Source organism: Sinohyriopsis cumingii, chromosome 9, assembly GCF_028554795.1.
Source record: "Sinohyriopsis cumingii isolate HCF-2022 chromosome 9, ASM2855479v2, whole genome shotgun sequence".
In the NCBI taxonomy this organism is placed as follows: domain Eukaryota; kingdom Metazoa; phylum Mollusca; class Bivalvia; order Unionida; family Unionidae; genus Sinohyriopsis; species Sinohyriopsis cumingii.
In genome coordinates this window covers 45,226,440-45,238,497 of record NC_142969.1, presented here as the reverse complement: position 1 = coordinate 45,238,497, position 12,058 = coordinate 45,226,440, and the positions used below count along the sequence as shown (strand labels likewise).

At 34.9% G+C, this 12,058-nt stretch overlaps 1 protein-coding gene across 1 annotated transcript in view; it reads right to left on the bottom strand.

Annotated features, from left to right (window-relative positions):
* LOC149791713 (myc box-dependent-interacting protein 1-like) overlaps positions 1-12,058 on the bottom strand; it is a 124,221-nt gene that overhangs the window by 90,569 nt on the left and 21,594 nt on the right. The window contains exons 2-3 of the mRNA XM_089970222.1: positions 3,160-3,240; positions 922-976 (exon numbers count right to left, since the gene is read on the bottom strand). Of these exons, the coding sequence (XP_089826348.1) occupies positions 922-976; positions 3,160-3,240 (136 nt within the window). The remainder of the gene's footprint in view (positions 1-921; positions 977-3,159; positions 3,241-12,058) is intronic.

The following is a 12,058-nucleotide window of genomic DNA, read 5'->3' as shown; positions in this document are numbered from 1 at the left end:
TTATGATGAAATAAATCCAAATTAGACACTGCTATTAAATTCTGTTGACAAAACTTAAAAGAGAATTAAAGTTGCTGCTATTAATCATTATTGAGCAAATTTATTTATTTTTCTTGTCTAAGGGGGATCATATTGCATTATTTCTTCCCAATAGTCTTGCTCAGTAGATAATCTATCTATTCACTCCCACTGGGCTATAAAATCAAGGGAGGTCATTCCCTAGATAATGCCAGCCAAATCAAATTAACAACTCCTCTTACTAAGAGGGCGACATTACAATGGGCAAGCTTGCAACATTTCCAAATGTTTTCTCTTTTCGTTTAAATTTCATAGAATATTTTTTCCTTTTAATTTTAAGAGTACTGAAAAATCCTGTTCTTAAAAATCTTTTCAAACAAAAAACTTTAAATACCAAAATCAAAATAAAAAATTAGTATTTTTGATTACAAGAAAAAAAAAATGCTATTTCAAAAAGATCCATTAACAAAACTGCTGCTTAAAAAGATCTTTATGAAATAATTAAACTCTTTTTTCATTATTTTCTGAAGAATTTCTCTTTCTCAAAAATCTGAAGAAAAAATTCTGAAATAATTTTTTTATAACAAAAATCTTTAATTTCAAAAAATACATTTTTGTTATTTTTAAACTGAGAAAAGTATGTTTTTCAAATAACAAAATGATTCTTCTTATTACCAAGAGTGATTTTCAAAATATTAAGAGAATCTTTTTTTATAATGTAAACATTCTTTGTGAAATAAAGAAATGTTTTGTGGTTATTTCAAAAAGCATTTTCACCAATTCATAAAAATGTTTTTGAATTTTTTTTAATATATATACATATATATAAAATCTTCCAACTGGTGGTAATTTGATTTCACTGACAAAAGCAGCATACCAGGACATAAAGTAACCTGTACTTACTCTTTGCACAATGTGTAAAGTTCTTCAGATCCTTCTGAAATCTCTGAGCAACTTCCTGAAAAGTAAAAACAAATGTTCTCAAATCTTGATCACTACTATCTTCACAGAAAGATATGTTGTATTGCAAAACATGTCTGCCCTAAACTGCACCCATACAGAGTCTCTCCACCATCCTGAATACAATTTAACAAGAGCACCTTGATAAAAACCATTGACTCATGGTCAGCTACTGGCAATATTTCTCATATACGCACTTTGGCACTGTACATTAGAACCTGACTTGTTATAAAAAAAGCATTTTCCTTTCAATCAGTCAAAATGCCCTACTATAGTGCCTAAATGGCAATGAGAAGGGGGGGGGGGTAGGGTGGAGATATTCAAGAAAGTAAGACCATAATATAATACTTTTCTGAATTTTAATTTTAGATTTTGGGGTTTAAAGCAATTTTTAGCACATGGTAAGCTAAAGATGGAGGCCAGTATATCTGGTGAAGAAAGAACCACCGCCCCATTTTGATTGAGTTGAGATGTGAGTGATCTGTTGAGTGCCTGAGAGCAATAAGCCACCAAGGGCCCTCTTTACCCTTTTGATATAGATTTAAAATACCCAGTGGGAGGTGAATCCAGGAAGGAAAAAAAACAGCTCTCAGTAAATGAATGTAAAAACAGAGAGCTCTAAAAAAAATGACCTTGACAAAGCTCATTCTTTTATGTAACAAAAACTCTTTCTATGACAGAAATGCATATCTAAACTCATCAAGACATCTCAGATGGTTTGGAAGATATAAACTATCAAGAGTATGACAGTGAGTTGAAAGGAAAACGAATTTTATATTTTCAAAAATTAAAATACTAACCAGACGGAGCCCATTCTTCCACAAGATACACCATCCAGCCATTATAAATGGAGATGGTTCATACAAATTTCAAGTGGTAAGGGATATAAAAAGGAACTTAAAATTTTTATACATGGGGAGATAGAAATAAATGTCAGTCTTTATATAGGCCATACACTCTTGTCATGATGTAAGTTTTTTTTCGTTTGGATATTAACCAGAGAAGAGTGTGATAGACAGAAAAATGGATGAAAACAGCTTTAAAAACAAATGGAGCTAACACTCCAAATGCTGATCAGACAGACTCCATTATTTACAGGACACAAGCACACCAAGTTTCATGAAGAAATTTCAAAGAGTTCATAACATTAAGTAAACAAAACTGTGATGGATGGACATGCTGATTCCAGTTGACCACTACCCAAATGTGCGGGGCTATAAAAAGTAATGCAAATGACATGAAGCGGCTGAGTTATAAGCAAATACAAAGAAACGATATGTAGGCTTCCTTGGAAAGAAAGTCCATGTTTTTAAGCAAAACATTAAGTTGATTAAACCCTGAAGAATGGGTTACACTGACCCATTTATTGTGGGTCAAACAGGAAACATTGCTAGTTAGATGTATGGACACTGATGCATAAATTTGGTTCTATTTATATATAATGCACACTTCTTGCAGCTGCAGAAAAACATGCAAAGTCATCTGAAACTTTTACCAATAAAACTAGAAATGAGCAAGATGACCCTCCTAATATGAAGTATTTGAAGGATAAGTGCAAAGTCAAACAGGTCAAGTTTCGTCAATTAATGGTGTAAGTGATTTTTGGAGTTTTGACGCAGCTTTGCCAATTTTAGTCATATCGCTACGATGTCTGCAGTGTGGCAGTTTATAGCGATGTCTAGCACTGGGGCATCATGCCACAGACATGCAGCATCATGTTCCACCCAGTCACATTATCCTGACACCAGGCCCACCAGTGTTCGTTATCATGACACCAGACCAACCAGTTCTAACACTAACTTCTTAATGCCGAGTGCCAAGCAAGGCAGCTCTAATAGTACAATTTTTATCAGTCTTTGGCAATACTCAGCCAGGATTCAAACCAGCCACCTCCCACATCCGATGCTCTAACCACTTAGGCCACCAAGGAAGTATCAGTTAACTGTGAAAATCGAACTTAACATATGCTTCCTAATTCAAAACCTTATACCAAATTAGTTTTCAATCTATTAATTCCTTTAAATGTTATGAAGCAGAAACTAAATATGTACAGCATGTGAAGTGATCAAATGTAAAGGATGTAAAGGACGTGAGAAATATTATATGCTCCTTCAGAGACGATACAGATGGCAGGAACATAAAACGTTTTGTAAACAAATATGAAGATAAAAAAAATCTTACGTGTTGTCTATCCAACCTGACAACGTATTCTTGAAGAGCCTCATCTTTTGTCTTCTGTGTCTTTCCCAAGTTCTGTAAAAGCTGAAAAAAATTAGAAAAATGTAAATATTTACAAACATGATGCCTAAATTTAGTTATCTACTTTCACTTACCATTGTGGGGCCCCAAGTGGCCGAGTGGTCTAAAGCGCTGTACGTTACGGATCACTACCATCTCACATCTGTCTGCGTGGGTTCGAGTCTCAGATTCAGCCAACGTGGGTATGTGAGAAAGCTTGCTAAAAGCTTCTCGTGGGTCGGTGGTTCTTTCCGGGGTTTTCCCGGGTTCTTCCTCCACCATTAATACTGGCCGCCATTGTGTGCTGAAAAATGGCGTTAAACCCTACAACAACAACAAAATCACTTACCATTGTGATGGTAACAGTGTATTAAGATGGTGCAGGTATGATGTCAAAGAGTTCAAGTTCTCTAATTCTTTGGTTTGGTTGTCTTACACTGGAATAACTATTTTAAGGTTACATGTTTTAAAAAAACATTGGTTGCTCCAAGTCCACATTTTAATATATTTTCTATGGCATTAAAGAAACTTAATTCCCTAGCTGAAAAGCCAGTTTATTGCAGTTCAAATTAACAGTTGATGGTACATGTACACTAAACACGTTCACACCTGGAATGACCTTATCAAAGCCACCATACTGGCTCCTTAACAAAGGCATCTGGCTGCTAAAATGCAAACCAGGTCACTGAGACCTGCAGTTGCACAGCAAAATGGCACACAAGTGACTCTGCTATACATAGCACCCATGACTTAATGCACCCTGACCATGTTAGTGCAAATTTCCATCCATTTTTATTATCATGTCCCCTTATTCTTGACAAATGTGTGCCCACACATTTTAAAAAATTTTTTTTATATGTCTATTCTGTAAATACATCATGCCAATGTATCAAAGAACATATACACATCAACCTCCACATCTAACTTTGCCAATACTATTGCCAAAATGCCAAAAGAAATTAAAATGTTCACATGCCAGTTCATTTTATTTAAATATAACAATTTGGCAGCCAAGATATTCAAGACTTGTTACGTTGCTTCCCAAACATCATTGCAAAGTCACTGATGGCTCCAACAGTTTGGTTTGGCTTGTTGCTTTAGGGCACAGCAATTCAACTAAATTATTTAATGCCAGGCAAGTGGAGTAAAACGCCTTGCCCAAGGACACACCATGGTAGCCAACCTGGATTGATTGGAGGTAGGATATGAATCCACATATTTAGTATAAATCTAACACATCATCATCCTTGCTAATGAACAATTCATTGATTATATTTGTTGATAATTCCATACACTGATTATATCAGTTGATACCATGTATCAATAGATATACTGGAAATCAGTGTATGGAATTATCAACAAATATAGATCCATATTAATCATATCTGTCCACCATATCCATTGACATAAAAGATCATTTGTGATTATTTGTTGAAAGTCCATGCTTTGTTGTTATTCACTAAAGAACAAGCCAATTTTGTTATATCTGTTGCTGAAATCTGTTCATGAGTATAGTGTCTGATTCACTGATTATTAATTTGTGTTATGTTATGTGATCACGTTAAAATTTTTTAAGCTACATCCAATCCTACCCAGTTACAATTTGTCATAAAAATAACAAACACAAAAAGGGATAAAACTGACAGACAGTGGACTTGGCAAAAGACATAATTCATGAAGTGTAACATGTTCTAGTGTGTGTGTGTGTGATTTAGATTTTTAATGTAGCTTTACCAATTTGTCAGTCAAATCCCTACAATGTCTGCAGTGTGGCAGTTTATAGTGATGTCTAGCACTGGGGCATCATGCCGCAGACATGTAGCATGATGTCCCACCCAGTCACATTATCCTGACACCAGGCCAACCAGTTCTAAAACTAACCTCTTAAAGCTGAATGCCAAGCGAGGCAGCTGTTAGTACCATTTTTAAAAGTCTTTGGTATGACTCGGCCAGGGATCAAACCCACAACATCCAACATCTGAGGCAGACACTCTAACCACTAGGCCACCAGAGCGGCCAATGTGTCCCGTAGACAGGTGTATAAATGCACAACATCCAAGGAAAAGAAGGCTGACATTCCTGTTGTCAGAAGTGGACTAAAAGTCCCAGACTGGATCTTCTATGTCACAATACTTTCTGTCCGAATTGGTTAAAAAAAGTTTGGAAGGATACTGTTTAGAGTTACCAAAATATTGTTCTATTTTTATTGAATGCAGCCAAATTTAATGATGGATCAGCATCACTTCTAAAAGTGTGAAAGGTCTTCAACCTAGGAGGCTGTCAAATTTGGTCCAATTCTGTGTTTATAACAATTATTAGATGTTTTTTCTTTCTTTAGTATCAGCAGCTATACTGAATGGCAGATAACCACCGTCTGTGGAAAACTAAAAGCTCATCATGCGAAGATGCTTTCTGAAAGCTTTGGTTTCAACGTGTTCTGTGCTTTTAAAGTCTTTTGTTTATAGTAATGGTGGATACATCTATAATACAGAATAACCATTATCTGCATAGATCTGAAAGACCTTAAGGCTAGAATGTTTGCTGTCAATTTTGGACAAACTCTGCTAAGGTGAGAATGAGTTGGATATTTTTTCCCTATTTTTAATAATAATGAGCATAATCTGACAGCAGGTTAGTATTATTCATAAAGAATTGAAAGATATTTATTACAGGATGATTTCTGTCAAACTTGGTCAAATTTTATTGAATGATTTACGGAAGCTACCTGAAGATTTTTCAATGTTTAAACTTTAGTTGTTGTTGTGGGGTTTAACACCATTTTTCAGCACAAGATAGGCTACACATGGCGGCCAGTATATTAATGGTGGAGGAAGAACCTGGGAAAACCCCAGAAAGAACCACCAACCCATGAGAAGCTACTGGCAAGATTTCTCACATACCCACACTGGCCGAATCCGAGACTATGTTTAGTAATGGCAGCTATTTTTGTCTGAAGAGTAGCATAATTTGTTCCCAAAAAAACACCTGACAGGACAGCGTTCAATGACAGAATAGTTTCTGTCAAATCTTGTCAAATTCAGTAAAACTGTTTTTGAGAAGTCAATTAAAGTTGTTTATACTTTTAGTAACAATTATGGCCATATCTGATAGTGGATTCTCATCATTATTAAAAATTTTAAAGACCTTCATGACAGTAAGATTTCTGTTAAATTTGGTCAAATTATGGAAAATGCTAAAGTGGTATTTTATTTTTTACTAATGGTAGGCATAAGGAATAATGGACTGGTACCCAATGAACAACTCTAAATGACATTTTGATGCCAGAAAAATCATGTGGTTTTTGAGATGTAAACTACTCCCCTCCCCACTGATGCTGACACCAACCCCTGCCCCATAAGAATTACTTAGAACTTAGGCATCATAACCCAATTTTTTTAAAATATATTATATGTCCATCTACAAAGTCTGGTTACAAATATTTTTAAAATGAAATAGCATTTTCTTTTTATTTGACCTCTGGCCAGTTCCAAAGGACTCCTAATGAAAGACCCCAAAATCATCATGTTTTGCAAAAGGAAGATATGTAAAGATGGACTGATGGATGGTCAAAATGATGGAAGGAGGGACAGAGGGTATCACAATATCCCCTCACTAAGTTTGCGGATAAATAAAATGGGCTACATGTCTACACTCAAGTTAAATGTTAAGTTAGGAGAGTTAACCAAGAATTGTTTTAAGGATGACCGATGTAGGCCAAATAAACCCATAATTATTTTGGTGTAAATCTATCTCAAAACAGAAATTTCTGTCATAATTACAACTTACTGATATTACAAATTTATATTTCCATACAAACGACCTCAAAATATGCACACCAAGCAGCATTTATCCACTCTGTGCACAACTAATTTACAAATCTGAATAATAAATTTCACCAATTTTATGAGCACTCTCATCGTACTCAACATGGCAGATGCATTGCCAATTATATATTGTATATACTTGCCTAAAAAAACGAGTCAAATTGCATGGACCCAGACCCGCTATTGCATAATGCACCGGCAGATCTATGTATGTGTAGTTTGTTACGAGTAATCAGTAGAATAAACATTACCCTGATCTGCATGCACATTATGCGATGGCAGATCTGCATGGATATTTGTTGTTTGACTCGACTTATAAGTGAGTATATACGGTAATCTTATCTGATATTGAATACATATATACATTCTCCTCCATGATTCAGGGAAGTAATCAGATAAAAACATTTAAGAGCGTTAAGGACTCAATATGTATATGTACCTCCATGATTCTGAGAAGTAATCAGATGAATACATTTGGGCATGTTCAACGGCCACCTGTATCGATCTACCATCTTCAAGACTGAAGGAAAGAGAACTAGGTGTATTTTATTAGCTTGATTTGAACTCAGAAAGAGGAATTCTTGATTTGAACTCAGAAAGAGGAATTCTTGATTTGAACTCAGAAAGAGGAATTCAGACTCCGAGCTGTAAATAACCAGGCACTCGTCTAACAACTGATCAAAGATTAGATAGATGATTCTATTATTCCAGTTTGAGAGGTTGGAGGCCATCTTAGCCCACAATTTGCACAATTCGGCCACAGAAAATAATAAGCATTTCAGTTTGGCTGTGTTTCTCATTGCTGACCCAAGCACTTTTTCCTCCATCGAAAAAAAAAAATCACATTATATATATATATATATATATATATATATATATATATATATATATATATATATATATATATATATATATATATATATATATCCTACCCTAATTTTAAAACCAGTGCAATCGAAAACACATATTTGGGTAAGGGAGCCTCTCCCAAAAACAGTTCTGCAAAACTAACTGCATAATGAGACCACAAACTTTTGTAAAACAACCCAAGCTGAGTGGTGGGAGAAGGAATAACAAACTAAACCCAAAATGCCTAGCAACTCACTTTACTTGCAGTTTTTCTATTTTGTTTCAAACCTTGAGCCTGAAGAGAAAAAAAGCCTGAAACCCACAGTGACACCTGCATTAATCCTTCAAAGTTTCAATAAATTCCTCTGGTGTTGGAGACCAAGGGATAAACAGATGAATTTACATAATATTCGCTTTTTATCCAAAATGTTCAAAAATACATTAAAGACAAAATGTATATTTTTATCTATATCAATCATATATCTCGCCTTTGAGGCTTGAAAATAAAATTTTCCAAGCAATGTGGGAGAAATAATGCCAAAACTGACTCCCAAAACACCTACATTTTTGGACGATGTTTCAAGAAATGTCCCCAAAAATGGACAGTGAAAAAACAAAAACCTTAATGCACATCTGCGGTAACCACACATCTTTATCTATCCTACACGTTCTCAGTAAAATCATCCTAGCTGTGTGAGAGGAAAAGCAAAGATAAACTTTGCCACAGACACACAGATGTATGGACAGATGAAAAGACTTACAAATGGGGGCAGAAACAAATATAACTGCTCTTAGCTAATGTGCATAACTATTACAATTCTTCAAACATTGTGTGTGTGGTTTGGATTTTGAATGTAGCTTTTAAAAAAGTTCAGTCAGTGTGGTAGTTCATAGTGATGTCCAGTACCATTTATAAAAGTCTTTGGAATGACTCTGCCGGAGTTCAAACCTGCGACCTCCTGCATCTGAGGCTACCGGAGTGGTCTGATTTTCAAATATTGTAGAAGATGAGCCATGGGGGCAATTTTTCAAACACTTCTCTGAAATATGGGCCAGAGGAAATAAGAACGTACTGCTGATATACACTAAATAAGTATCTAATCTACACAGTTTCACAAAAATTCTCAAAGTTGTATGGCAGGAGTAGCAATTACAAAATAACTCCCAAAACAACTCCTTTCAATGACAATATTTCATGAAATTTTCGCCAAAACTGGCCCAAGGAAACAAGTAAAATCTTGTTGCACATCTATACCAGCCAAGTATCTAGCCAAAATTTTCTACTAAATCTTCCGTGCTGTTTGGGAGGAGAAGTGATGAGAAACAGATTTCTCAAAATATTCCTTTCTTGACAGTTTTTCAAGAAATGTCTGTAATGGAATGATAGCTAAGAAAAGCACTAGGATAATGCTGTTTTGCTGCAAATTCAAAGTTCTTGTGGCTCTTCTTTAAATTCATCAAAACAACATTGCCTTAGAATGTTCATTATTTTTTTCACAATAATACGGGCAACATACAAATAACAGACAATTGAATGCAGACTTGTTTCTATGGCTAATATTTTAAAAAGTGATTAATACATATATCTGATCATAGTATACCCCATAATACATACCACCAGGCAGATGAACAGATTAGTGAAACTCAATGTGCGATCAAAATCTCAGATAACCTGATGCCTAGAGCCATTCTAAACCTACATGTGTCTCTTCAGACTGAGTTGCCTGTCAGGTTTATCCAAAAAAGTGTTATCTAATTTGCCTGAAAGAATTTCCAGTGCACTTACAAAATCCTACATTCATATTTTAAAGTTCATGAAAGATACCGGTAAATTATTCATATTCAGCACCTTGCTTGGGCTCAATCTTTGGCTCCCTCCAAATTTATGCAAATGTCTGCTTAATTGTCTCAAACGTTAACAACTTTGTGTACAAAGCGAATCACACGAATGATGAACTGTACTATTTCTGTATGTCACTGATTATCTATACAATTATTATTCATTTGTATTGCATGAATAACAATAAGATGCCCTTTGCTCAATGCCTCGTTCTTCAATCTATCAAGCAGTACATGTATGTTTGATAATTAAGCTAGGGGATTCACAGCACCATAGCCTATAATACAATGTTTCTTTACCCTAAAGGAATATAAATCATGAAATTATATTCTATTTCATTGAAGACTTTGTAGCCACTGGTTCTGTTGATATATGGAGTGTTTTCTATGACACATCTCCTGGGCTTAAAGACATGAACTAATTACAAAACTTGAAGTTGCTGTCTTTACTGACTGAAATTTAAACAAATAATTAATGCCAATCATAATTCACTTCTGAGTTCAACTTTGACTGCAAAATGTGGAGATTTCTGCAGCATTCAGAAAATGAAACTAGTGCATACTGGTTTACATCAAGACCATGAGAAAATAGTTTTTAATGAGAGAAACAAAGCACACAGACTTTTATTATGATCTTTTTAATCTAAACTAAAGCAGTTTTAGCACTGTCAAAATACTATTTTAAAAAAATGTTGATGACCCTGTCAGGGCATGTGATATTTTTGAAACCACTTGCCCTGGACCTGCATCTAACAAACGTTTCTCTGAGCACTAAGTGGATTCATGGGATATAAATGCCTCATCACATTGCCTGAAATCTGTTTTAAACATAAAATTCAAATGGGCAGTGGTTAAACATTAACACCAATTCATGACAAATCACAAAAACACAGTTTAGACTTGAGAGCAGTGTGAAGTAAACTCACTTTATTCGACCCATAAGAGGGTTATTATCTATGTACCACAAGTGTTCAAGTAATCATGCAAAGAAATAAAATCGCCCAACTTAACTATCCATGACAACCAACCAGAAGTTGCTAGGCAGTGAAATTTCATTTAAGTAGCCCATGTTTTACAGTAAAAAAAGTGCAAAATTTTGAACTTAAAGACTATATTTGCAGCATTCTTGATAGACTAGAAGGAAAAAAGGAAAATTTGTTCTCCCCTGGTTATAGATTCAGGAGTAACCAGGCCCTGTCACACATGGTTACCTATCTCTGTAATTGACCTGACAGTCATTGCCTTGTAACACATCCTAACTGATATATATTCTATCAATAAGACATACATATGCATGTAAACCTAATTATATCTGTCTGCACAGCTGTACACCACAGCTGTGCTACTAGCATACAGTAAAAAGGTAACACTTTACACCAATTGACCTTGGCTGATATTAAATAACCTACTACTGTAATATGTATGATGCATCATGCCTTCTGCAAATGAATGATGCTGATTTAACCAATGAAATTGCTATTTTTGCCCCAATTTTCACAAGGGGCTTGCTAGCAATTCCTAGCTCAAAGACAAGTATCTGTGGCTAACAAGAAATATCTCAACTGTGCACTGTCTGAAAAAGCATGATGACAATGTAGTGAACGTGTATGCATTAACTGTAATAAATGTGTATGTATCAACTGTAATGAATGTGTATGCATCAACTGTAATGAACGTGTATGTATCAACTGTAATGAATGTGTACGCATCAACTGTAATGAACGTGTAAGCATCAACTGTAATGAATGTGTACGCATCAACTGTAATGAACGTGTAAGCATCAACTGTAATGAATGTGTATGCATCAATTGTAATGAACGTGTAAGCATCAACTGTAATGAATGTGTATGCATCAACTGTAATGAACATGTAAGCATCAACTGTAATGAACGTGTACGCATCAACTGTAATGAACGTGTATGTATCAACTGTAATGAACGTGTATGCATCAACTGTAATGAACGTGTATCAACTGTAATGAACGAGTAAGCATCAACTATAATGAATGTGTACGCATCAACTGTAATGAATGTGTACGCATCATTGATACATTCCACATAACAAACGTTTGATAATTGTCTTCACTTCAGTGTTTCCATGGACTAAATGAATATCTCTTTATGACATTTATGACCCTATGCAAAGAATGCACGTAAATCACACAGGCTACATCAATAACCTGTCACATTAAGATGCCATTAAAATATACATACAGTGATGTTTACATGTATTTGCTGTTGTTATTAATTCTATGACACACTCTTCATAATAAATCACAATAAAAAAAGGGAAATTATCCCTGTGCTTTTTTTATAAACAAAATGGTATGG